The sequence below is a fragment of the Nerophis ophidion genome, linkage group LG07 (genome assembly GCF_033978795.1).
Source record: "Nerophis ophidion isolate RoL-2023_Sa linkage group LG07, RoL_Noph_v1.0, whole genome shotgun sequence".
Taxonomy (NCBI): Eukaryota; Metazoa; Chordata; class Actinopteri; order Syngnathiformes; family Syngnathidae; genus Nerophis; species Nerophis ophidion.
In genome coordinates, this window is record NC_084617.1 from 46,359,230 (window position 1) to 46,386,107 (window position 26,878).

A 26,878-nucleotide genomic window follows, 5' to 3' on the forward strand; every position below is an offset into this window, starting at 1 on the left:
TTACATGCCTTAAGAGCCTGTGCTAACTGCGAGCTGGAGCTCTTGAGTGTCAAATAAAAGTGGACAGCTTGATACAAACATAGACTTGATCAGAATATGGTCAATACTACAGTGGTTATCTCAATATCTTAATAATCAAAAAAGTTTCTGGACAAAACAGGGCATTAAGGGCAAAAACCAAAGATTTACATCAAAGCCAATATTTAAAAATGTAATTTATTTATTGTCACTGCTTTCAGGAAGACAATGAAATGCAGTTTAGCAGAACCGGCACACATTTAAAATAACAGGACACAGTAAAAAAAAATATATAATATAATATAATATACAAACCATGTCAAGTTATTGTCATGGTTTACACTTAGACTTTTTTTTATTGTCATTCAAATTTGAACTTTGCAGTACGGAAAAGAATGAAATTTTGTTGCATAAGCTCATAGTCGTGGAGAATAAAAGAGCAATTAGGTGCAGATATAAATAAATAGATTACTGTAGAGATAAATATATATCCACGTTTATGGATGTAAATAAATAAATGATAAATGGGTTGTACTTGTATAGCGCTTTTCTACCTTCAAGGTACTCAAAGCGCTTTGACACTACTTCCACATTTACCCATTCACACCCTGATGGAGGGAGCTGCCATGCAAGGCGCCAACCAGCACCCATCAGGAGCAAGGGTGAAGTGTCTTGCTCAGGACACAACGGACGTGACGAGGTTGGTACTAGGTGGGATTTGAACCAGGGACGCTCGGGTTGCGCTCGGCCACTCTACCCACTGCGCCATGCCGTCCCTGTTATATTGTCTTTATATTCCAGCAAGTTAATCCATTTTTGGGGGGAATTGAGGGGATTATTTTAATGCGTTCAAAAGTCTTACGGCCTGAGGGAAGAAGCTGTTACAGAACCTGGAGGTTCTGCTACGGAACCTCTTTCTAGAGTCCAGCGGTGAAAACAGTCCTTGGTGGGGATGGGAAGAGTCTCTGCAGTTTTTTCTGTTTACGCTGTCATCCTGTTTTTGTCTAATTATTAATGTGATTAAGACTAATGTTAAGTATTCAAACAACAGAAGAATAAGTTCTTATTACATTTTAATTGGAGTGTAGATGGAACCATGTTACAGTAGAAAGTAACCAAAAAATAACAGTAAATTAGTGAGTAGATTTTTAATAGTTTTGACAAAATAAAACAACCAGCAATGTTACCACATACGTCAGCAACCAAATTAGGAGCCTTTGATGAATGTCCTTTGATGTTTTGAAGTGGTTCTATTATCATTTATATGCCAAATAATATATTGTGATATACAGTACGGACCAAAGGTTTTGACATTCATTGAATGTATTTTCTTAATTTCATGACTACTTACATTGTAGAATGTGACTGAAGGCATTGAATTATGAATGAACACATGTGGAGTTATGTACTTAACAAAAAAAAGTGAAATAACTGTGTTTTATATTCTAGTTTCTTCAAAAAAGATATCCTTTGCGCTTATTACTGTTTTGCACACCTTTGACATTCTCTCGATGAGCTTCAAGAGGTAGTCACCTGAAATGGTTTTCACTTCACAGGAGTGCTTTATCAGCCTTGATTAGTGGAATGTCTTGCTTTATCAATGGGGTTTAGACCATCCCGTTGTGTTGTGAATGAGAAATTGTGTCTAACCTTTTGGCCTGTACTGTATATTTTTATCACAGGAAGCTGCACTATACTGCAGTGGTCCCAATCTTTTTTGCACTACAGACCGGTTTTATCAAAGTATTGTTTTCAGGGACCAGCTTTCCACTTGTGCCAGATAAATGCAGCAAAATTAAGTGCATGAAAAATACAACTCACTATAAAGTTGAATTAGTGGGAGCCCTGGGCTTGTTTCTTTGCAATGAGATCCCCAGCAGGTTACCATCAACCTGCTGGGCACTGCAGATGGAAATCACCTTTTGGCTACAATCTACCACATTTTTTATTTTATATATTCAATAATGTGCATTGTGTCATGCCACAAAGTTATAAAAAATACAATAAATTGCTACTTCCTATGAGGAATTTGACTGTACATCTATAAACAAGCTTATTGGTGTGTCTAGCGGGACAGGTGAAAGTTAAGTCGGAGAAAATGCAGTCATTAATAAATTATTTAATGTTTCTCTGCGGCCCGGTAGCCAATGCGTACCAGACCGGTACCGGTCCCTGGACCAGTGTTTGGGGACCACTGCTATACAGTATATTGCAATATAGATTTTAGGCAATACTACCAATTCCTAACCTGCATGAGTTCTAACAGCTGAGTAGAGAAACCACCATTTAATGAATATTCAAATGCATTTCCAGGATCTAGTTCTAAACTAATTATTTAAAGGCCACACACCTTGAGACTCCAGCAAACTTGGTAATTAATTGAACAGAGGTGTTAGTTGGGACGATAATTGGTACGGTTTCAAGTTTTTTACCTGATTTTTCATCTTGATGACATCGTCAACAATCGCCCCCACATAACGAACACAGGACTGTGGAATATCTGCATGTCTGTAAGGACAAGTGATATTGATGTCTCTTATGCTGTATTGACAACGAACTATCAGGAATTACAAATGCTAGTAGTAGCTGTCTAACAACGCCATAATTAGCAGGGAAAAGCATACATAATACATACAGCAAGAGTATGTGTGTGATGATCTGTTGGGGTACCAGTCGTTTCTGGCACATTGTTTCTCCTTCCCACAGGACTGCCTCAGTGATGGCACCGTCCTGAAAGCGACGCAGCTCTGAGCGTACGCCCCACAGCTGGCGGAACTCAGCCGCCTATTAAAAGAAAAACACATCAGAATTACTTGAAAGTCTACTTCTACACCGTTATGTGACAGGTTACCTTGGGGCTGTCTGCTGGAGGCCCTCTTTCCAAGACGGAGGTTGCCTGTTCAGACTGTAATAGAAATCCAAAAGAGAGAGGAGGCTGGGCTTTGAATTTTGGGGGTTCACTCTCCAAGGACCACTGCAATGTAATTCACAAACAAACAAGCTTATGGAAACTGGTGAGTTAAAAAGACTAAGTAATAGGAGTAAACACAGGTAGGGCATTGCCACAAACCTCCGGTTCTGGGGAAAAAGAGTGGGTGAGGAGGCTGATCCTTTGGCCGAGTCCTTTCTGAAGCAGTGACAAAATAAAGGGGAGTGCCGCATGCACATAATTTCCACTCTGATCCATCAGCTCATTGAGGAGGTTTAGCTTCTTACAGCTGGACTGCAGTTTGACTAGTTCACACAACCTGGGTGAGACAGAAGCATACCTCAACATTGGAAACTGATGATTGATTCAATAATTACTATTGATTGACAGCCATACTGGAAGACATGGTCACAGGTCCTCATCATGGGTTTGGGGGTCATGAGGAGACTTTGAAAGCCATCCACGGTTGGGTCGTCCCAGAACTGCATGGATACTGACGCCTCATGCTGCAGCTGAGATATTTATTTTGGGTGGTCATAACCAGTCGCATCCTTGAATAAACAATTTTTTAACAGAACCTAATATACCTTCTTGTAGGTGCAAGACGTCATGTCAGCACACATGTTGAGGTGTCCTGACGGGTCGATGAACACAACTTGGAAAGCATTGTGAAAGTCTGCGAGTGATGGCTGTAAAATAAAAATAATGAAAAGATTCAAAAAGTAAATATGCACACAAACTGCAACATAAATATTCCAAACAAAGTTATAAATGAACAGTAACAAGAGTAGGGATGGGTACCGAATTCCGTTAGTACTACCGGGTACTGGACTCATATAAAATCAAAGGGTGACAGGTTTCGATACCTCTGTTGCACGAGACGTCCGGTTGCAGCCTCGGCACCGGCTGAAGCACTAAGCCGGGAAACAAGCAAACTGAGCAAGCTCAACTGGACTGCCTTTTGGCAATGTTCCACTTTTAATGTCAACAAAGCAACAAAAAGGCACTCAAAAGTACAGTAAAACTCCACTTTTTAAAATGTGCTAACTTGATGCTGATTTATATTGGAAATTCCATAGACAGGCTAAAAGTCAACATAAGCAATTTCACCACCTCCAAATTTGGTCATCAAAACTACAACTAAGTTGCAGGTTACCATCAAACGGTTGGTAAGTAATATGCTACTTACTGTAGCACTCAACAACAAAAAACCTGGCACATTCAATTTAATAGCAAAGACTACTTTTTAGCAAAGGAAACACAATGTAGTCTGTACACTACTGCCATCTAACATCTTGCAATTGCATGCAAAGTCAAAGTATAATACAGTAAAGTACTTGCAAATGTGACACAGAAGTGTAAGAAAACAAGATAATTGGACAGCTCAGTGTTAAATAAAATTAAAATAAATTATCAGAATAACATTCATTAACATATTTGAACACCAACAAAAGAACCAAAAATGGTACAGATGAGCAGCGACATCGATTCAAAAGTACCCATCCCTAAACAAGAGGTTTATGTTTTAAGTATCACTCACGGCTGTGGAGTTAGGATCTTTGGCTAAGCTGATTCCATTCACCGTCAGGTCTGTGGATGCTGAATTAGAAGAAAAAGTTGAGCTTTTAGGATTAGTTTTATCATTGAAATGTGTATATTTATATTACAAGGTTGAGTAACCTTACCCAGAAAGTGTAGGCTGTTTCGCAGTAACTGATAAGATGTCATGGTGTTGCTGATTCTGTGCGTGGTCAGAAGGAACGCCAAGAGCATGGAGGCCAGAAATCCGTTAAAACACCCAGCGCCCTTAAAGAAAGAAAATTAACAGAACAGTTGTCGTACCTAAGAACTTCACCAAATACAAAACAACTAGCAAACCTTGACAATGCAACATACAACCATACCGAGTTTAAGAACGCTGAGTGACAAAAATACCTGGTCAAGTTCTCGTTGACGCAGCCAGACCTTTAGCAAAGCCACCCCCTCAGGAAAAGCGGCGCACTGAGCACTCACAACAGACAGAAACTGGAGGTGAGCCCTGGGTAGCAGATCCCCGAGAACGGAGCTATTGTAATGGGGAGTCGGAGGTTCATTGATTTCTGATAAGAAAATAAGCATTAAGAAATACAAATGCTGGGTAACACACATGGAGTGAAATGACACAGTAATGATTTGTGATAACCTCACCAGACTTAGTATTGTTCACCCCGGTGTACCAGCCAGTCCTTATGTTATTCATCTGAGGGCGGAAACGACTAGGCTTGAAAAACCCAGGGGGTAGACAAGCATGAAGTCGAACTGTGAAGGCAGACGAGTCTTTACCTAGAGGATAGCGCAGACCACATCAAACATTAACTATAACTTTTTTTTGTTAATATTTTTGGAGAATACAGTGAAAATCTGTAAAATGCACATCAGGTCGAGCATTAATTGTGTATAATGCTAAAAAATATCACTGGACATTTTCACCCTGTTAACATTACGCCCTATTGGGAAAACAGTTTCAAAATCTAAACAAATTGGAAGTTCAGCAACATTATGGAGTGAATTGCGTTTGACAGATGTATCACCACGGCAGAGGGACACCCTACAATTAGGGTTGCCCAATGTAAGCAACATAAATTTGGCCAACAAGGTGATAATGCATGTTAACATATTCTAGCTGTGTGCCGCATATTTGACACCGACAAACAGACGACTGTGTTCCCAAAAAATGTTTCTTACACGCTAAAGAGCTAGGGGCTAACTAATCCTCGATTCCATGGCTGCAAATAAACAATGTTTCATACAAGTATCACTGAAAGACGAGGAATAGCTTAACATGCTACACTACACACAGTAGGACCTCCCAAGAGCACTTGATGTAAACACGAGTGGACGGTAATTATACTAGTAACTATACCAAAATTGATTTCATTTACTACAGTGATTAGTTGAACCTCAGATTCAGGAGGAAAAGTGTGGTTTTCGTCCTGATCGTGGAACTGTAGACCAGCTCTATACTCTGGGCAGTTTCCTTGAGGGTTGATGGAAGTTTGCCCAACCAGTCGACATGGGCTTTGTGGATTTGGAGAAGGCATTCGACAGTATACCCCGGGAAGTCCTGTGGGGAGTGCTCAGAGAGTATGGGGTAAGGGACTGTCTGATTGTGGCTGTCCGCTCCCTGTATGATCAGTGTCAGAGCTTGGTCAGCATTGCCAGCAGTAAGTTGGACCGGTTTCCAGTGAGGGTTGGACCGGTTTCCAGTGAGGGTTGGACTCCACCTAGACTGCTCTTTGTCACCGATTCTGTTCATAACTTTTATGGACATGATTTCTAGGTACAGTCAGGGCGTTGAGAGGATCCAGTTTGGTGGCTGCAGGATTAGGCATCTGCTTTCTGCAGATGATGTAGTCCTGATGGCTTCATCTGGCCAGGATCTTCAGCTCTCCCTGGATCGGTTCGCAGCAGGGTGTGAAGCGACTGAGATGGAAATCAGCACCTACAATTCCGAGTTCATGGTTCTCGCCCGGAAAAGGGTGGAGTGCCATCTCTGTGTTGGGGAGGAGATCTTGCCCCCAAGTGGAGGAGTTCAAGTACCTCGGAGTCTTGTACACGACTGTGGGAAGCGTGGATCGTGACATTGACAGGCGGATCGGTGTGGCGTCTTCAGTAATGCGGACGCTGTATCGATCCGTTGTGGTGAAGAAGGAGCTGAGCTGGAAGGCAAAGCTCTCAATTTACCGGTCGATCTGCATTGCCATCCTCACCTATGGTCATGAACTTTGGGTTATGACCGAAAGGACAGGATCACAGGTACAAGCGGCCGAAATGAGTTTCCTCCGTCGGGTGGCGGGGCTCTCCCCTACTGATAGTGTAAGAAGCTCTGTCATCCGGGAGGAGCTCAAAGTAAAGCCACTGCTACTTCACATCGAAGAGAGCCAGGTGAGGTGTCTCGAACATCTGGACAGGATGCCACCCGAACGCCTCCGTGGGAGGTGTTTTAGACACGTCGGACCGAAACACCTATTGAACAATGTACTTTGTTGAAATTTTTTTTTTTTTTTTTTTTAGAGATTTTTCCAATCTTTTCAGTCACTCTTTCTTTATTGGCAACACATCTAGCATCTATATCTGGTGTTATTGTAGACTATATCCGTGTTTCGAAACTCTTTACCTCGGTTATTCCATATCCATGACAACAAGCGAGCTTTAGAGAGCCTGTTGTCACACTTGCTAAGCGCTGTTGAGAGCCTTACTCTGCTTAAAAGCCGCCAGTGTCATTTTGATTTTGAAGATCACTGTCCACGGGGTATATCTTGGGTACATTAAAGTATGTCCACATCGCGGACATGCTGCCTCGGCCCCGGACAACCCGGTGCGTATTAATTACGTCTTCACAATATTCGGTTTATATGTCCATTCAAACGCTGACTACCTGCTGCTGCTAATATGTATTTTTTATATTTTTCTAATGGTTTTTGAACACACAGAGTCGGCGCAAAATGAGAAAGTGCTGGTGTGTGTCTGGGAGTGAAACACGGAGACAGATGTGGGTGTACGGAGGAAATACATATTGGAATTAGGACTGTTGCATAAAATTGGCAATAAAAGCTAAAAAGAACATCAAACATTGAGTGCCTTCCTCTTGATGCTACAATTTATTATATTATTTTATTTTGTTTTTTCACACAAAAAAACACAAATATTTCAGATGTAGTGACTAATATATTGCCGTGGCGCACCGCCACAATCAAATACATTAATGGGAAGCTTTGTGTCTGTTATCTGTGCATTGGCATTACAGGTAGATATGCATTTGCCTAGAAGTAAATGAATACCTGGTGGACTCAGCAGTAGAATTGGACGAAGATGATCCCCACGAAGACAAGAGTAGGACATGGTTCCTATGTCTGAGCAGGTTGCCAGATACTGAGCCAGACCTGCCAGGTATATCGCTCTTTTCCGAGGATATCTCTGGTTTAAGAAGTCTTTGCTGTGGAGAATAGTCTAAAAACAAAAAATCAATAAAAAAAAATTCATTGACAAGACAACATAAAAGAATAATGAGCACCCAACATAATGTGTGACTTACAGCTGGGATTGTAACTGCCAGGTCCACCACAACACGTGGCTTGGTGCAGGTACCCAAAGGATAACTTCCAATTGTATCAATAGAAGGGGGAGGTGCCATGTGGAATTTCCCCTTTAGTGTTTTTGGAAGGAGAGGGATTGGAACCTTCACAGCACTAGAAAGCCAAGACAGGTCGTTTACCTGTGACGAAAAAGATTGTGTATGAATATTCAATCACCGATTGCGATACTGTTTTACACAAAGAACTACATTTGTTCAAATAATTCACACCTCCACTTCTGGAGTTTGAGGTACAGCCTGCAGTAGCTTGGTGACTGTCTGAATGAAAGAATCTATTTGCTGTTTCCTCCGTTCACTCAAGGTAACTTCTTTAAGGAGCTCTTCCATCTGTTAGTGATCATAAAATATATACTCAATAATGGTTGTATCCCCCAAAATGTTGATAACTCGGGAGGTCTTACCTGCATTTTGAGCAAACTACAGTGAAATAAGCTCTCAGCGTCTTTCAAGTGGTTGAGTTCTTCTGCTGTTGGAGGTTTGTACAGGTGGCTTGTGGACAGCTTCACCGGGTGGAAAGTCACCTCCTTATCTTTTCTCTTTTTGCTTTGAGAAGGTCCGACATTATCCTCCTCCTTCATGTCGGTTCTGGATTCTGACCGAATCACCTAACAACCACAACATCATTTAACATCTTACACTCGACAAAACTACCCTGCAAAATGTTTTATTAATACAATACAATATATGTTTTACATGTATCTGTGAGTCTGCCAAACATCTCTTAAATTGGGGCGGCATAGCTCGGTTGGTAGAGTGGCCGTGCCAGCAACTTGAGGGTTGCAGGTTCGATTCCCGCTTGTGCCATCCTAGTTACTGCCGTTGTGTCCTTGGGCAAGACACTTTACCCACCTGCTCCCAGTGCCACCCACACTGGTTTAAATGTAACTTAGATATCGGGTTTCACTATGTAAAGCGCTTTGAGTCACTTGAGAAAAGCGCTATATAAATATAATTCACTTCACATCCAATCTTACACTGATTTTTTGGACCCGATGATTTCCTGGTCGCTGCCTTGTGATGTCAGATGTGACTCACATGTAGAATTTGACAAGTGTTTTTACTCAAATTGTCATTCAATTTGATCAATAAAAAACTTGTGGTCATGTTATGTTGAAATTTCACCTTAAAAATAGTAATAGTAATTGTAGTTTTCAATGTATGATGATTTTTGTTATCCTTTGTTTCATGTGTTACTTTGTAATTTATTAAATAAAAATTGTTAACATTGTTATAACATGCTGAAATCTAAGTTGTCTGTTTTTTTGTTTAGCAAGCTTTACAATAATACCAGGTACATTTTAAGAAAGGTATGACATTTTGAAAGTCAAACTTAACAAAAAGTATCAAACCTAAAATCTTAAGCCCCACTGATTTTGTATTATAGAATTTGACCAAACATTTGGTAGTTTTTACTGGTTTTAAAAATTAATAACATTCTTAATATCACTGTATTTTTACAAAACCAGTCTGGTTACACTGGTTTGCTGTAAAACAAATATATATTTATAAATATATATCAAGTAATAATCAGAAATCAAGATTTATAACAAAGTTATTTACAGTCGTGGTCAAAAGCTTACATACATTTGTAAAGAACATAACATCATGGCTGTCTAATGTTTCCAATAATTTTTACAACTCCTCTTTTTTGTGATAGAGTGATTGGAGCACATACTATACCTGTTGGTCACAAAAACATTCATAAAGTTTGCTTCTTTTATGAATTTATTATGAGTCTACTGAAAATGGGACCAAATCTGCTGGGTCAAAAGTATACATATAGTAATGTTAATATTGGGTTACATGTCCCTTGGCAAGTTTCACTGCAATAAGGCGCTTTTGGTAGCCATTCACAAGCTTCTAGCAAGCTTCTGGTTGGATTTATGACCAATCCTCCTGACAAAATTTGTGCAGTCCAGCTAAATTTTTGGGGGGTTTTCTGACATGGTCTTGTTTCTTCAGCATTGTCCACACGTATAAGTCATGACTTTGAGAAGGCCATTCTAAAACCTTAATTCTAGCCTGATTTAGCCATTCCTTTACCACTTTTGACATGTGTTTGGTGTCATTGTCCTGTTGGAACACCCAACCGTGTCAAAGACCCAATCTCCAGGCTGATGATTTTAGGTTGTCCTGAAGAATTTGGAGGTAATCCTCCTTTTTCATTGCCCCATTCACTCTCTGTAAAGCACCAGTTCCATTGGCAGCAAAACAGGGCCAGAGCATAATACTACCACCACCATGTTTGACGGTTGGATTGGTGTTCCTGGTATTAAAGGCCTCACCTTTTCCCCTCCAAACATATTGCTGGGTATTATGGCCAAACAGCTCAATTTTTGTTTCATTTGACATCACATGGACAAAGATAAGACCTTCTGGAGGAAGGTTTTGTGATCAGATGAAACACAAATTGAGCTGTTTGGCCTTTACAGAAAGTAAATGGGACAATGACAAAGGGGGATTAACTCCAAATTCTTCAGGACAACCTGAAATCATCAGCCCGAAGGTTGGGTCTTGGGTAGGGATGTCCCGATCCGATATTTGCCAAAAAATGCATATCGGCAAGGCATGGGAAAATGCTGATCCAGATCCAGTTTTTTTTTTAAAATCTGGTCCGGGTTTTCCAACGCACCGATTTAAATCAATCAATCAATGTTTACTTATATAGCCCTAAATCACTAGTGCCTCAAAGGGCTGCACAAACCACAACACAAACCACTATGACATCCTCGGTAGGCCCACATAATAATACATTCCACTCCTCTGCTGCTCTCTATGCTCCGTTCCTCATTTTCCAGCACACTTTCAACACATCCGCAGGTCTGTGTTCCAACCGTTAAGACAGCCATGTGAATTAAAAGTTACGGTAAAAATGTCAGCTGTGTGGGATTATTTTACCCTACAAAACAAAAAAGATGAAGCGGTGGAGTGCAAAACATGCCACAATAAAGTCAAGTGTGGTGGTAAATTTGACATTTTAATGACTCTTGAGGATGAGAGGCTTTTTAGCACTCATCATTGATGAACACAGGAGCAGGCTGACACCTGAGCATCTTGAAGTGTTCGTCTTTGTTAGAAAAAATCTCCCCATTATGCTATCTACACACTCCTTTCAATTGTTTGCCACAGTCCAGGGGGGGCAAACAATTGAAAGGAGTGTGTAGATAGTTTTTAGTTTTTTTTTAGTTTACACTTGTTCAAGAGCAAGTATTGATGTTGAGTTTTAGACATTTTATCCCACTGAGGTTGTTTGTGTGTTTTGCTTTTTTTAATAATGTTTACAGCATTATTTGCACTTTTCACTGTTCACTTTTTTACCGTTTAATGATGCCATTTCTGTTTGTCATGTATAACTTTTTCTATTTTGTGTTTATTCTTAAATACCAACCATTGTGTATTATTCAAACTCACCTAATTCAGCTGGCTAGTTGTTATCAAGAGTACTAAAACCCTTTTCAACATGAATCCGACAACTAAGTAGGCCAAATAACTTTAAACTTTAATACATGCTCGGATAGGCCAGTATCGGCATCGGATCGGAAGTGCAAAAACAATATCGATATCGGATCGGAAGTGCAAAAACCTGGATCGGGACATCCCTAGTCCTGGGCACAGTTGGGTGTTCCAAGTTGACCAATTGGAAATCATGAGTTGAACGTAAGTCCTTTTGGAATAGAAGAGTGGAACTTAACAATGATGAAGAAACAAGTCCATGTCAGAAAACCAGCACGTTTAGCTGAACTGCACCAATTTTGTCAAGAGGAGTGGTCAAAATTTCAACCAGAAGCTCGTAGATGGCTACCAAAAGCGCCTTATTGCAGCGAAACTTGCTAAGGGACATGTAACCAAATACCGTATTTCCTTGTACGCGCCTGCCTTGGTTTATTGCCGGGTAAAATTCGCTCCAAAAATTTATTAGCGCATGCTTACTATTACTGCTGGGTCAAATTCTTGACGTCACGAGTGACTCTTACCTTACCATCATTTTCAAAATGGCAGAGGAGGTTTTTTTTTGCTTTAACTGTGTGTAAACCAGGGGACTTGTTCCACAGCCATACAGATCACACTAAAGGTTGTGATATAAAACAATTTTAACACTCTTACAAATAGGCGCCACACTCTGTGAACCCTAACCAAACAACAATAACAAACACATTTCTGGAGAACATTGGCTCTGTAACACGTTATAAACGCAACATAAGAATTACCCAGAAATCCAATGCATCCATGACTCTTGACTATATTATACACCCGCTAGCACCCCCCCCCCTCCCACCTTCTCCGTGCGTCGGTTGAGGTGGTCGGGGTTGGGGGCGCGTGTATAATATAGCCAAGAGTCATGGATGCATTGGAATTCTGGGTAATTCTTATGTTGCGTTTATAGTGTGTTACAGAGGCAACGTTCTCCAGAAATGTGTTTGTTATTCTTGTTTGGTTAGGGTTCACAGAGTGTGGCGCCTACTAGTAAGAGTTTTAAAGTTGTTTATATCACAACCATCAGTGTAAACGATATGGCTTCTTGACCAAGTATGCATTGCAAACTCGTATGAGAAGCAGTAAAATGCATGTGTCCTACCGGCACGCAGATAGCATGGTGTAAAGGAGGGCGCGATGACATGTTGTAGAGCAGTGGTCCCCAACCACCGGGCTGCGGCCGCAGAAGAATTACTATTATTTATTTTTTTTTTAACACACTCAATATTTTACTGCATGCCATTGATAAGCACAGGGGTGAAAAGAGGTTTTAAAATTATTAGCGCCTGCTTACTTTTATCGCATGCCTTGAATAGGCGCAGGAGTGAGAAGAGGTTTTAAATTAATTAGCGCCCGGGCGGCCATTCAAGGAAATACGGTAGTAACATTGCTGTATGTATACTTTTGATCCAGCAGATTTGGTCACATTTTCAGTAGACCATAATAAATTCATAAAAAGAACCAAACTCCATGAATGTTTTTTGTGACCAACAAGTATGTGATCCAATCACTCTATCACAAAAAAATTACAGATGTAGAAATGATTGGAAACTCAAGATAGCCATGACATTATGTTCTATTCAAGTGTATGTAAACTTTTGACCACGACTGTAAATATACATACCTAAGTTTATAATGTCAATATCCGGTTATTACAACTGATATTGTTCTCTTTTGTGTTTTATAACGATATTTACTTGTGTGAACTACATTTTGCTGCACTTTTTGTTGATCATTTGCTTTTACTGAAATAGTGATGGATGACAGAATTAAACAAGTCAACTATCTGCTGCCATTGCTGTTAGATGTAAATAAACCACACAGTGTGACTCATATAAAGCAGTTTAAGAGTCGGAGTATTGTGTTTAGTGACTTTAAAGTACAGAAACACTACATTTCAAGTAGAGTGCAGATAACACTGTGGATACGACGAGAGGCTAACTTTGTGAGCAGCAGCACAGATTAGGACAAACAATAAAATGTGGCCTTACCTCTAAAGGAGCCTCCTCAATTGTACGTTTCTTTTTCATGTTTAATCCGCACCAGAGCTGGAGTACAAAATTATATTCAGATTTGTATCGACAGTGTGGCCACCGCTGAACACATGTGCGAGGATCACAGAACCCTGCTGGTCAGCCAAACATTATGTGATTGGTTTACTCGGTCGGAAGTGAATGATGATTGGTTTACTGCTAGCAAGCTTCCGGTTGGTGATTTCAAGTTAGGCTGCATTAGCAAAGTGAAGACGCTCTGTCGTGGCCTATTTTGTTTTTTTTGCACAATTATTCTTTTACAGCCGGTAAGTGGACGAAACAATAATATATCATTGATAATAGGGTAAATATCAATGAAATATTTAATTAATATTTTCGTTTTTAACTTTTCATATCAGTTTCTCTTTAGCAGCTCTATATTATTTGTTTCATTGTGTGAATGGTTTCCCACATATGCTTTTCTATACCAATCCAATCCAATCCACTTTATTTATATAGCGCATTTAAACAACAATAATGTTTCCAAAGTGCTGCACAGCCATGTTAAAAATAATATTAAAAGCAATATTATACTCCACCAATGACTGAATAAAAACAAAAAATAAATAAATATAAAACCAATATAAAAACCATATAAAAATAAATAAGATTAAAAGCAATTTTAAAGGGTAAAAGGAATTAGAACAGTAAAATAGAAATCCAAATGTATAAAAAAAATGCAGAGGACAACAGAGGACCACACAACTCACGTAGTGTTAAAAGCCAAAGAATAAAAGTGGGTCTTAAGACGAGACTTAAAACATTCCACTGTGGAAGCAGTTTGAACATGGAGGGGCAGAGTGTTCCAGAGCTTAGGGCCGACCACAGAGAAGGCCCTGTCTCCCCTGGTCTTAAGTCTGGTCTTGGGCACTACGAGCTGGAACTGGCTCTCGGACCTCAGAGCGCGCGCAGGAGTGTACATTTGGATGTGGTCCGAGATATACTTAGGTGCCAGTCCATGTAAAGATTTAAAAACAAACAGCAATGTTTTAAAATCAATTCTAAAATGAACAGGGAGCCAGTGCAAACTCTGAAGAATTGGGGTTATATGCTGGCGTTTCCTGGCCCCTGTTAAAAGTCGTGCTGCCGCGTTCTGGACTAACTGCAACCGGGAGAGAGCTTTTTGGCTAATGCCAGCATAAAGTGCATTGCAGTAGTCCAGGCGACTTGAAATAAAAGCATGCACAACTTGTTCAAAAAGGTTAAAAGATAAAAATGGTTTTACCTTTTCTAAAAGACGAAGATGATAAAAACCCGAATTTAAAACGCCATTGACTACCAAAATTAATCTATTTATTTTTCTACTTCTACTCCTTCTTCTTTTTTGGCATGCTCTGTCTTCCACATTTTTTATCCGATTGAAACCATTCCAACTTCAAACTGTTCAGCCTATTCAGGAATCGCGGGAGTTCCATTGACAAGTTAGAAAAATTTCCAGAATTCCCACTTTTAAAGGACATTTTCCCATTCAAAATGAATTGGCCGTTTTTCAAACTTTCACCATTACCACATTTTCAACCTATTCATACCATTCCACCTTCAACACATTCCACCATCCTGGAAATTGAAACTGCCATTTTTCCAAGTTTAAAAAAATTCCAAGATTTTCCAGAATTCCTGGTTTTCTCTCTAGGTCGTCCTCAGACGAGCCTTCCATTGTTGCTTCCAGTCATCCCGATTCTCCATACATTTGGCCAGTTCCTTGGTACTCTGAACTCCTGCATCCTTCTTGAGTATGTCCACATATGTCAGTGTGGGACGTCCTCTTGACCGATGCCCATGGGTTGGTTCCCACAGCACCAATTTGCTGGCTGGTAGCTCCTGATGCCTTTGGCAGTGTCCTGCTAGTCTCATTCTCCTAAAAGCAATCTTCTCACTCACCCTTGGTAATCCCTTGTAGAGGATTCTGTTGGTTATGTGCGCACTCTTGTTGATGTTATGCAGTGCACGCAGCATCCTAGTGTAGCAACCATCCAGAGACTTTTCAAGGGTTGGCTTCAGGGTCCAGCATTCGCTGCCATAGAGGAGAACAGACTCAACTGCCGCGTAGAAGAAGCTGAGTTTGATTTGGCGGGGGAGGTCATGCCGTTCAGGGCCCTCCATGCAAGTGCCTTCCTCACTTTTAGATCTTGCTCAGTTGAGTTGACCCATGCGCCCAGGTATTTGAAGTCCTCAACTTCTTTCAGCACAGTGCCTCCTTCTGTTACCATTGATTGATTGATACTTTTATTAGTAGATTGCACAGTTCAGTACATATTCCGTACAATTGACCACTAAATGGTAACACCCGAATAAGTTTTTCAACTTGTTTAAGTCGGGGTCCACGTTAATCAATTCAACCAGAGGTTGATGTTCTGGTGGAACACTGTAGGTCATGACTTCAGTTTTCTTGGTATTTAGCCTAAGGCCAACCTTGGCGCACTCTAGCTCTACCCTGTGTAGTAGTTATTGTGCTTTTTCCACGTTGTTGGAGAGCAGACTGATGTCATCCGCATAGTCAAGGTCTGTCATGACCACTGCCGGTTGTCGACTCGACTTCCAAGGTGTCAGCCTGAACCCAAGTTCCTGCTCTCGCTCATTTATTGAATTCCTGAGCGCATGATCAAGGACTATAATGAAGCCCTAATTCCATCCTTTTTTCTGGCGACTACTCGTTCCACATTTTTCAACCATTCCACCGTCAAAACATTTGTCTTAATCAGTTTTTTAAACTGGAAAAATTCCTGATTTTCCAGAATTCACGGTTTTTCGGGACATTTTTCCCATTCAAAATGAATTGGCCGTTTTTCAAGCTGTCACCATTTCCACATTTTCAAACTATTCATACCATTCCACCTTTAACACATTCCACCATCCTGGAAATTGAAACTGCCATTTTTCCAAGTAAAAAAAAATTCCAGGATTTTCCAGAATTCCTGGTTTTCCAAAGCCCTAATTCCACCCTTTTTTCTGGCAAGTACTCTTTCCACATTTTTCAACCATTCCATCGTCAAAACATTCCTCTTAATCAGTTTTTCAAACTGGAAAAATTCCTGATTTTCCAGAATTCCCGGTTTTCCGGGACATTTTTCCCATTCAAAACGAAGTGGCCGTTTTTCAAACTGTCACCATTTCCACATTTTCAACCTATTCATACCATTCCACCTTCAACACATTCCACCATCCTGGAAATTCAAACTACCATTTTTCCAAGTTAAAAAAAATTCCAGGATTTTCCAGAATTCCTGGTTTTCCAAAGCCTAATTCCACCCTTTTTTCTGGCGATTACTCGTTCAACATTTTTCAACCCACTTTAACCGTTCCACCATCAAAACATTCCTCTTAATCAGTTTTTTGAACTGGAAAAATTTCCGGTTTTCAAAAATTCCAGGTTTCCCGGGACATTTTTCCCATTCAAAATGAATTGGCCATTTTTCAAACTTTCACCATTTCCACATTTCTACGTTCATGTTGTTTATAATGTTGTTTATAATGTGTATTTATAATGAGTTGTGCAAAGGACATTTTATAGTTTTCGGAAGTTTATTTTGTACTTGAAATTGTTTAGAAGGTTAGGCGCAATAAGTGTTTAACTTCAGCCTAAACCCTTTCGGTCTGCAACATGTTTTATTTTTAATCTATGAATGTACAACTTTTTATTTTCAATCTATGAATGTACAACTGTTTTTTTGCTTTGTTGACCATTGACCGAAGAACAATAAACATGATTCCACCTTCAACAAATTCCACAATCCTGGAAATTCAAACTACCATTTTTCCAAGTTAAAAAAAATTCCGGGATTTTCCAGAATTCCTGGTTTCCCAAAATCCTAATTTCACCCTTTTTTCTGGCAATTACTCGTTCCACATTTTTCAACCCACTTCAACCGTTCCACCGTCAAAACATTCCTCTTAATCAGTTTTTTGAACTGGAAAAATTCTGTAATACAATTTCTCAATTCAACATGTTATTAATTCAACATTTCTCAAATGATTTGAAAATTGACAACACCAACCATTTCAACTCATTCAGACTATTCAAGTTTTTACCATTTTCAAACGAATTCCTGCTTTCCCCGAAATTCCCAAATGTTTTTGAAATGGGACATTTTTCAAAGTTCCACATTCTCCAACATTCAAACCGTTCCAACTTCAAAATATTCAGCTTAATTGGGAATTGTTTGCCCTACTTCAACAATTCTAAAAAATAATATCCAGGATTTCCCATAATTTTTTTTATTTAACCGATTCAAAATGAATTGTCCATTTTTTAAACCTCCACAATTCCCACATTCTTCAACCGATTCAAACCATTCCACCTTCAACACATTCAACTCATCCGAGACATTCAAACAACCATTTTTCCACATTCAAAAAATTTCCAGGAATGCATGTTTTTTTTCCCCCAACCCTATTTCCAATTTTTTTTCGTTTGACTACTCCTTTTCCTTTTTCATCCCATTTAAACTGTTCCACCGTCAAAACATTCTTGTAAGTGAGAACAAAAAAACAAGTTGGTTTAAGAACTACAAACATTTCCAGTTTTCCCCAAATTCCAGGAATTCTATAATATCCATCCATCCATCCATCCATCTTCTTCCGCTTATCCGAGGTCGGGTCGCGGGGGCAGCAGCCTAAGCAGGGAAGCCCAGACTTCCCTCTCCCCAGCCACTTCGTCTATCTCTTCCCGGGGGATCCCGAGGCGTTCCCAGGCCAGTCGGGAGACATAGTCTTCCCAACGTGTCCTGGGTCTTCCCCGTGGCCTCCTACCGGTTGGACGTGCCCTAAACACCTCCCTAGGGAGGCGTTCGGGTGGCATCCTGACCAGATGCCCGAACCACCTCATCTGGCTCCTCTCGATGTGGAGGAGCAGCGGCTTTACTTTGAGTTCCTCCCGGATGACAGAGCTTCTCACCCTATCTTTAAGGGAGAGCCCCGCCACACTCATTTCGGCCGCTTGTACCCGTGATCTTATCCTTTCGGTCATGACCCAAAGCTCATGACCATAGGTGAGGATGGGAACGTAGATCGACCGGTAAATTGAGAGCTTTGCCTTCCGGCTCAGCTCCTTCTTCACCACAACAGATCGGTACAACGTCCGCATTACTGAAGACGCCGCACCGATCCGCCTGTCGATCTCACGATCCACTCTTCCCCCACTCGTGAACAAGACTCCTAGGTACTTGAACTCCTCCACTTGGGGCAGGGTCTCCTCCCCAACCCGGAGATGGCACTCCACCCTTTTCCGGGAGAGAACCATGGACTCGGATTTGGAGGTGCTGATTCTCATTCCGGCCGCTTCACACTCGGCTGCGAACCGATCCAGTGAGAGCTGAAGATCCCGGCCAGATGAAGCCAACAGGACCACATCGTCTGCAAAAAGCAGAGACCTAATCCCGCGGTCACCAAACCGGAACCCCTCAATGCCTTGACTGCGCCTAGAAATTCTGTCCATAAAAGTTATGAACAGAATCGGTGACAAAGGGCAACCTTGGCGGAGTCCAACCCTCACTGGAAACGTGTCCGACTTACTGCCAGCAATGCGGACCAAGCTCTGACACTGATCGTACAGGGATCGGACTGCCATAATAAGACAGTCCGATACGCCATACTCTCTGAGCACTCCCCACAGGACTTCCCGAGGGACACGGTCGAATGCCTTCTCCAAGTCCACAAAGCACATGTAGACTGGTTGGGCAAACTCCCATGCACCCTCTAGAACCCTGCCGAGAGTATAGAGCTGGTCCACAGTTCCACGACCAGGACGAAAACCACACTGTTCCTCCTGAATCCGAGGTTCAACTATCCGGCGTAGCCTCCTCTCCAGTACACCTGAATAAACCTTACCGGGAAGGCTGAGGACTGTGATCCCACGATAGTTGGAACACACCCTCCGGTCCCCCTTCTTAAAGAGAGGGACCACCACCCCGGTCTACCAATCCAGAGGTACCGCCCCCGATGTCCACGCGATGCTGCAGAGTCTTGTCAACCAAGACAGCCCCACAGCATCCAGAGCCTTAAGGAACTCCGGGCGGATCTCATCCACCCCTGGGGCCTTGCCACCGAGGAGCTTCTTAACTACCTCCGCAACCTCAGCCCCAGAAATAGGAGAGTCCACCACAGATGCCCCAGGCATTGCTTCCTCATAGGAAGACGTGTTGGTGGGATTGAGGAGGTCTTCAAAGTATTCCTTCCACCTATCCACAACATCCGCAGTTGAGGTCAGCAGAACACCATCCGCACCATACACGGTGTTGACAGTGCACTGCTTCCCCTTCCTGAGGCGGCGGATGGTGGTCCAGAATCGCTTCGAAGCCATCCGGAAGTCATTTTCTATGGCTTCCCCAAATTCTTCCCATGTCCGAGTTTTTGCCTCTGTGACCGCTGAAGCTGCACACCGCTTGGCCTGTCAGTACCTGTCCACTGCCTCTGGAGTCCTATGAGCCAAAAGAACCCGGTAGGACTCCTTCTTCAGCTTGACGGCATCCCTCACCGCTGGTGTCCACCAGCGGGTTCTAGGATTACCGCCACGACAAGCACCAACTACCCTGCGGCCACAGCTCCGATCAGCCGCCTCGACAATAGAGGTGCGGAACATGGTCCACTCGGACTCAATGTCCAGCACCTCCCTCGTGACATGTTCAAAGTTCCTCCGGAGGTGGGAATTGAAACTTTCTCTGACAGGAGACTCTGCCAGACGTTCCCAGCAAACCCTCACAATGCGTTTGGGCCTGCCAGGTCTGACCGGCATCCTCCCCCACCATCGCTGCCAACTCACCACCAGGTGGTGATCGGTAGAAAGCTCCGCCCCTCTCTTTACCCGAGTGTCCAAAACATGAGGCCGCAAATCCGATGACACAACTACAAAGTCGATCATGGAACTGCGGCCTAGGGTGTCCTGGTGCCAAGTGCACATATGGACACCCTTATGTTTGAACATGGTGTTTGTTATGGACAAACTGTGATGAGCACAGAAGTCCAATAACAAAACACCGCTCGGGTTCAGATCCGGGCGACCATTCTTCCCAATCACGCCTCTCCAGGTTTCACTGTCGTTACCAACATGAGCGTTGAAGTCCCCCAGTAGGACAAGGGAATCACCCGGGGGAGCACTCTCCAGTACTCCCTCGAGTGTACCCAAAAAGGGTGGGTACTCTGAACTGTTGTTTGGTGCGTAAGCACAAACCCGTCCCCCCACCCGAAGGCGGAGGGAGGCTACCCTTTCGTCCACTGGGTTGAACTCCAACGTGCAGGCTTTAAGCCGGGGAGCAACCAGAATTGCCACCCCAGCCCGTCGCCTCTCACTGCCGGCCACGCCAGAGTGAAAGAGAGTCCAGCCCCTTTCAAGAGAAGTGGTTCCAGAGCCCTTGCTGTGCGTCGAAGTGAGTCCGACTACATCCAGCCGTAATTTCTCTACTTCGCGCACTAGCTCAGGCTCCTTTACCCCCAGTGACGTGACGTTCCACGTCCCAAGAGCGAGCTTATGTAGCCGAGGATCGGACCGCCAAGTGCCCTGCCTTCGGCTGCCGCCCAGCTCACATTGCACCCGACCTCTATGGCCCCTGCTATGGGTGGTGAGCCCATTGGAGGGGGGACCCACGTTGCCTCTTCGGGCTGTGCCCGGCCGGGCCCCATGGGTACAGGCCCGGCCACCAGGCGCTCGCCATCGTGCCCCACCTCCGGGCCTGGCTCCAGAGGGGGGCCCCGGTGACCCGCGTCCGGGCGAGGGAAATCTGGGTCCTTTGTTTTTACTTTTCATAGAGGTTTTCGAGCTGCTCTTTGTCTGGTCCCTCACCTAGGACCAGTTTGCCTTGGGAGACCCTACCAGGGGGCATAAAGCCCCCAGACAACATAGCTCCTAGGATCATTGGGACACGCAAACTCCTCTACCACAGTAAGGTGGCAGCTCAGAGAGGAGGAATTCTATAATACCATTTCTCAATTAAAAAACTCTTAATACCTCAGCATTTCTTGACCGATTTAAACAATTCCAACACCAACCAATTCAACTCATTCTGGACATTCATGCTCCTAATCTTTTATATTTTTATTTTTATTTTTTTATCCCACTTTTATAAAAGGTTTAATTACCCTTCCAGGAAAATTCCATTTAAATGAATGAGACATTTTTCCAAGTTACAAAACTCCCACATTTTTCAACCTATTTAAACAATTCCAACATCAACACATTCCACTCATCCTGGACATCTAGACTAACAATTTCCCAAGTTCCAAACCTGTCACGGGGGGGTAAAACGGGTGGACCCAAATGCAGTAAAGACAAGCTGAAATAGTGTTCAAGGGTTATTATTAATAAAACCTGAGGGAAAAGGAGGCAGCTTGTAGTCCTAGGCTTTGCAGTCCAGGAGAACACACTGAGGCTAGCAGGCTGAGGCTAGCAGGCTGAGGCTAGCAGGCTGTGGCTAGCAGGCTGAGGCTAGCAGGCTGAGGCAGGCACACACGGCAAGTAGGGAACACATGTAGCAAGGTGAAATGATCTGGCAATCGCGCCGAGTGGAGTCCAAACATTTGTAGGCTGCAGGTGATGAGTTGATGGCAGGCAGGTGAGTGATTAGGGTGCTGGGATCAGCTGTGTCAGGCTGAGAGCTGAAGCCAAGCCTACGCCCAAAACACGGCCACTCTCCCAAAGACACACAGAGAAAAACAAGACAGACTGACTGTGACAGTGCCCCCCCCCCCCCCCCTCAAGGAACGCCTCCAGGCGATCCCCCAGGCTTGCCCGGGTGACTGCGGTGAAAGGCCAAGATGAGGGAAGGGTCCAGGATGAAGCTGCGTGGCACCCAGCAACGCTCCTCAGGTCCATACCCGTCCCAGTCCACCAGGTACTGTAGACCTCTACCCCGACGGCGCAAATTCAGCAGTCGCCGGACCGTGTAGGCTGGGTGGTCATCAATGACACGGGGGGGAGGAGGGGGCGTGTCAGGGGGAGACAGTGGGCTGGTTAAAACAGGCTTCAGTTGAGAGACATGGAAGGTGGGATGGATCCTCCAGCGTGCAGGTAATTTGAGTTTAACTACTGTTGGATTGATGATGGAAATGATTTCATAAGGGCCAACATACCGGGGTGCAAGTTTCTTAGAGTCCACCTTCAGGGGGAGGTCTTTAGAGGAAAGCCATACCTGCTGACCAGGATGGTATACAGGGGCCGTACTTCGGTGTCGGTCAGCATATCGACGATTTCGGTCCACAGAGCGGAGGAGGGCAGCACGAGCATCTTTCCACACCTTGCGGCAACGCCGCATATGAGCCTGTACTGAAGGTACGGAGATGTCATCTTCCTCAGCAGGAAACAACGGAGGTAGGTATCCTAAGGATACCTCAAATGGTGATACTCCAGTAGCTGCACAGGGTAATGAGTTGTGGGCATACTCAACCCATAACAGGTGGGTGCTCCAAGAGGAGGGGTTCTTAGCAATGACACATCGGAGGGCCGCTTCTAGGTCTTGATTTGCCCGTTCGGTTTGCCCATTAGACTGAGGGTGATAACCCGAAGTCAGACTCACAGTGGCTCCAATGGCCCGACAGAAAGCCTTCCAAACCTCTGAAGTAAACTGAGGCCCTCTATCAGAGACCACATCTGAAGGAATACCATGAAGACGGAACACATGCTGGACCATGAGGTTGGCTGTTTCCAGGGATGTGGGGAGTTTGGGTAGAGCCACAAAATTCACTGATTTGGAAAATCTGTCCACTATAGTGTGGATAACCGAATTTCCCTGAGAAGGCGGGAGGCCAGTGACAAAATCCAGTGAAATATGAGACCAGGGGCGGCTTGGGACTGGCAAAGGATGGAGTAGGTCGGCAGGTGGTCGATTGGAGTATTTTCTACGGGCACACACAGTACAGGCAGACACAAAAGCACGGGTATCAGCATCCATGGTAGGCCACCAAAAGTGTCGCTTGAGGAGAGTCATGGTGTGGCCAACTCCTGGGTGGCAGGCAAATAGGGAAGCGTGTGCCCACAGAAGAACCTGTGAACGTACAGCATCAGGCACAAAGAGGCGGTTATCAGGACCATTACCCGGGTCTGGTTGGTCTTGCTGAGCCCTTCGGACCACCAACTCTATCTCCCAAGTCACTGTGGCCACCACACACGAGGCCGGAAGAATAGGCTCAGGACTGGTGGGACCCTCCGAATTGAATTGACGTGACAGGGCATCCGGTTTGATGTTGCAGGATCCTGGACGTTAGGTCAGTGTGAAGCGGAATCGACCAAAAAACAAAGCCCACCGGGCCTGACGGGAATTGAGGTGCTTTGCAGACTGAATGTAGGTCAGGTTTTTATGGTCTGTCCAGATGATGAATGGGTGTTCGGCTCCCTCAAGCCAGTGTCTCCATTCTTCCGAATCGAGTTTGACTGCCAGCAGATCCCTGTTACCTACATCATAATTGCGCTCAGCAGGTTGTAGCCGATATGAGAAGAACGCACATGGATGGAGCTTCTGGTCCTTGGCAGAATGCTGGGATAGTACAGCCCCCACTCCAGACTCTGAGGCATCAACTTCCAGGATGAGCTGGCGTGAGGGGTCAGGATGAATCAGGACAGGGGCTGTGGTAAAACGTCTCTTAAGCTCCTTGAAAGCCGCGTCAGCCTCTGCCGTCCAAGTGAATGGGATAGACGGAGATGTGAGTCTTGTGAGAGGTGCGACCACTTGACTTTAGTTCCGGATGAACCGGTGGTAAACGTTTGCAAAGCCCAGAAAGCCCTGGAGACGTTTAACTGAGGTTGGTTGTGGCCAGTCCACCACAGCTCACACCTTTTCGGGGTCTGCCTTCACCTGACCACTCTCAATGTTGAAACCGAGAAACCTTGTGGACTGAACATGGAACTCACATTTTTCAGCTTTAATGTAGAGCTTGTTCTCAAGAAGGCGCTGGAGCACTTGTCTGACGTGAACCACATGTTCCTCCGGGTTGCGGGAGAAAATCGGGATATCATCCAGATACACAAAAACGGAGCGGTTAATCAAGTCTCGGAGGACATCGTTCACCAGAGCTTGAAAAACTGCTGGAGCATTAGTCAGGCCACAGGGCATAACCAAGTATTCAAAATGGCCAAGGGGAGTCTTAAAGGCTGTTTTCCATTCATCACCAGCTCGGATTCGAATCAAATGGTAGGCATTGCGAAGGTCTAACTTGGAAAACACAGTTGCTCCTTGGAGGGGTTCAAAGGCAGATGCCAGTAAAGGCAGTGGGTATTTGTTATGAATGGTGATATTATTCAACCCTCGAAAATCTATACAGGGACGTAGAGTGCCATCTTTTTTACCCACAAAAAAAAAACCTGCACCGAGTGGAGAAGATGAGGGTCGAATAATGCCTGCAGCCAATGAGTCATGGATGTATTTTTCCATCGCCTCTCTCTCAGGGCGTGACGGATTGTATAACCGACTAGAAGGCAGGGGAGCTCCTGAAAGCAGGTCAATGGCACAGTCATAAGGGCGGTGCGGAGGGAGGGACAGTGCATGTTGCTTGCTGAAGGCCTCTTCTAAGTCATGGTAGACAGAGGGAACCTTGGACAGGTCTGGGGGCTCTGCAACAACTGGGGAGACTGTGTCCTCAGCAGGGGAGCGGACAGACCGCAGGCAGGTGGAAAGACAGTAGGAGCTCCAGCTCACCACTTTGGCTGCAGCCCAGTCAATGTGAGGATTGTGAAGTCTTAACCAGGGCTGACAAAGGACTACAGGAGCACGAGGAGAAGAGATTATGTGGAATTGGATTTGTTCAAGATGATTACCAGAGACAAGGAGGTGCACAGGTTCGGATCGGTGAGTGACACGGGCAAGGAGTCGACCAGTCAGGGAAGTGGCTTGTAAGGGTGAGGGAAGTGGTTCGATGGTAATGCCCATTTGGAAAGCAACGTCGGCATCCAAAAAGTTCTCATCCGCCCCCGAGTCCACCAGAGCAAGGAGAGACATGGACTGAGATTGCCAACGGAGACTAGCAGAAAACTGCATACGGCATAGGGACTTAGGAGAGGAGAAAGCTTGGCTCACCAGAACCCCCACTGTTACTGGTGAGCCTACTCTTTTGGCCGCAAAGAACAGGTGGCCAGGAAATGGCCAGGTTGACCACAATAGAGACACACCCCTGCCCTCCTTCTGCGGAGCCGCTCTTCAGGTGTAAGGTGAGCCCGGCCCACCTGCATGGGCTCCTCAACAGGGGAACTGGAGGTTAAGGCTTTGCACATTGGCAAATTGGGCTCGGTCGACCTGGGTCTAAAGCTGGAGGGTTCCAATGACCTGCAAGAAACGGGGTCAGCTTGCCACTGGGCCATCTGGTCAGAGATGTTGATAGCTGCTGTAATAGCTTCGTCTAGGGACAACTGCTCATTCCTCAGAGGAATCTCCCTTCCAATGACCCGACAAAGCCCATTCTAGAAAGCAGTGAGAAGGGCCTGGTCATTCCAGCCAGACTCCACAGCTAGGGACCGGAATTCACAGGCAAATTCTCTTGCTGAGCGTTTCCCTTGACGAAGTCGCAACAACTGCTGACCTGCTTGCTGCCCTCGTATGGGGTGGTCGTAGACCCGCTTCAGTTCTGCAGATAGTGCAGCAAAGGACTGGACTGCAGGGGATCCTTGCTCACGAAGGGCATTAAAATAACTCAAAGGGGGCCCCTGTAGCAGGTTGGCTATATAAGCAATTTTGGCTGCCAAAACGAGAGGGCTGAGCTTCAAAAGCAAGCTGGATCTGAGTGAAAAATTCACGACAGGTGCTATGATTGCCAGAATATTTATCAGGCGGGGGGATGTGTGGCTCTCCAGAAGGGACAGCATGGGGTGCAGGTGGTGCAGGTTGTGGTTGAGCTTGTTGATTGATGAGAGTTGTGTGCTTTGTGGAAACGCGTGACATCTGGTCAATAAGTTTTTGTAATAGTTGGTCATGGTTTCCCAAACGCTGTCCTTGATTGGCAAGGGCCTCCCTCACACGGTCAAAATCTGCTGGGACCATTGTTAAGGCCAGATCGTTCTGTCACGGGGGGGTAAAACGGGTGGACCCAAATGCAGTAAAGACAAGCTGAAATAGTGTTCAAGGGTTATTATTAATAAAACCTGAGGGACAAGGAGGCAGCTTGTAGTCCTAGGCTTTGCAGTCCAGGAGAGCACACTGAGGTTAGCAGGCTGTGGCTAGCAGACCGAGGCTAGCAGGCTGAGGCAGGCACACACGGCAAGTAGGGAACACATGTAGCAAGGTGAAACGATCTGGCAATCGCGCCGAGTGGAGTCCAAACATTTGTAGGCTGCAGGTGATGAGTTGATGGCAGGCAGGTGAGTGATTAGGGTGCTGG

General features: G+C 44.2%; 1 protein-coding gene across 1 annotated transcript in view; it reads right to left on the reverse strand.

Moving 5' to 3' along the window:
- The window catches only part of nol6 (nucleolar protein 6 (RNA-associated)), a 36,667-nt gene extending 22,953 nt beyond the window's left edge, over positions 1 to 13,714 (reverse strand). The window contains exons 1-15 of the mRNA XM_061906262.1: positions 13,547 to 13,714; positions 8,483 to 8,686; positions 8,292 to 8,408; positions 8,022 to 8,201; positions 7,768 to 7,936; positions 5,135 to 5,269; positions 4,883 to 5,046; positions 4,633 to 4,753; positions 4,488 to 4,546; positions 3,535 to 3,636; positions 3,344 to 3,459; positions 3,089 to 3,266; positions 2,870 to 2,992; positions 2,654 to 2,802; positions 2,451 to 2,526 (exon numbers count right to left, since the gene is read on the reverse strand). Of these exons, the coding sequence (XP_061762246.1) occupies positions 2,451 to 2,526; positions 2,654 to 2,802; positions 2,870 to 2,992; positions 3,089 to 3,266; positions 3,344 to 3,459; positions 3,535 to 3,636; positions 4,488 to 4,546; positions 4,633 to 4,753; positions 4,883 to 5,046; positions 5,135 to 5,269; positions 7,768 to 7,936; positions 8,022 to 8,201; positions 8,292 to 8,408; positions 8,483 to 8,686; positions 13,547 to 13,585 (1,932 nt within the window). The 5' untranslated portion in view covers positions 13,586 to 13,714. The remainder of the gene's footprint in view (positions 1 to 2,450; positions 2,527 to 2,653; positions 2,803 to 2,869; positions 2,993 to 3,088; positions 3,267 to 3,343; positions 3,460 to 3,534; positions 3,637 to 4,487; positions 4,547 to 4,632; positions 4,754 to 4,882; positions 5,047 to 5,134; positions 5,270 to 7,767; positions 7,937 to 8,021; positions 8,202 to 8,291; positions 8,409 to 8,482; positions 8,687 to 13,546) is intronic.
- Between the last annotated feature and the right edge of the window lie 13,164 nt (positions 13,715 to 26,878).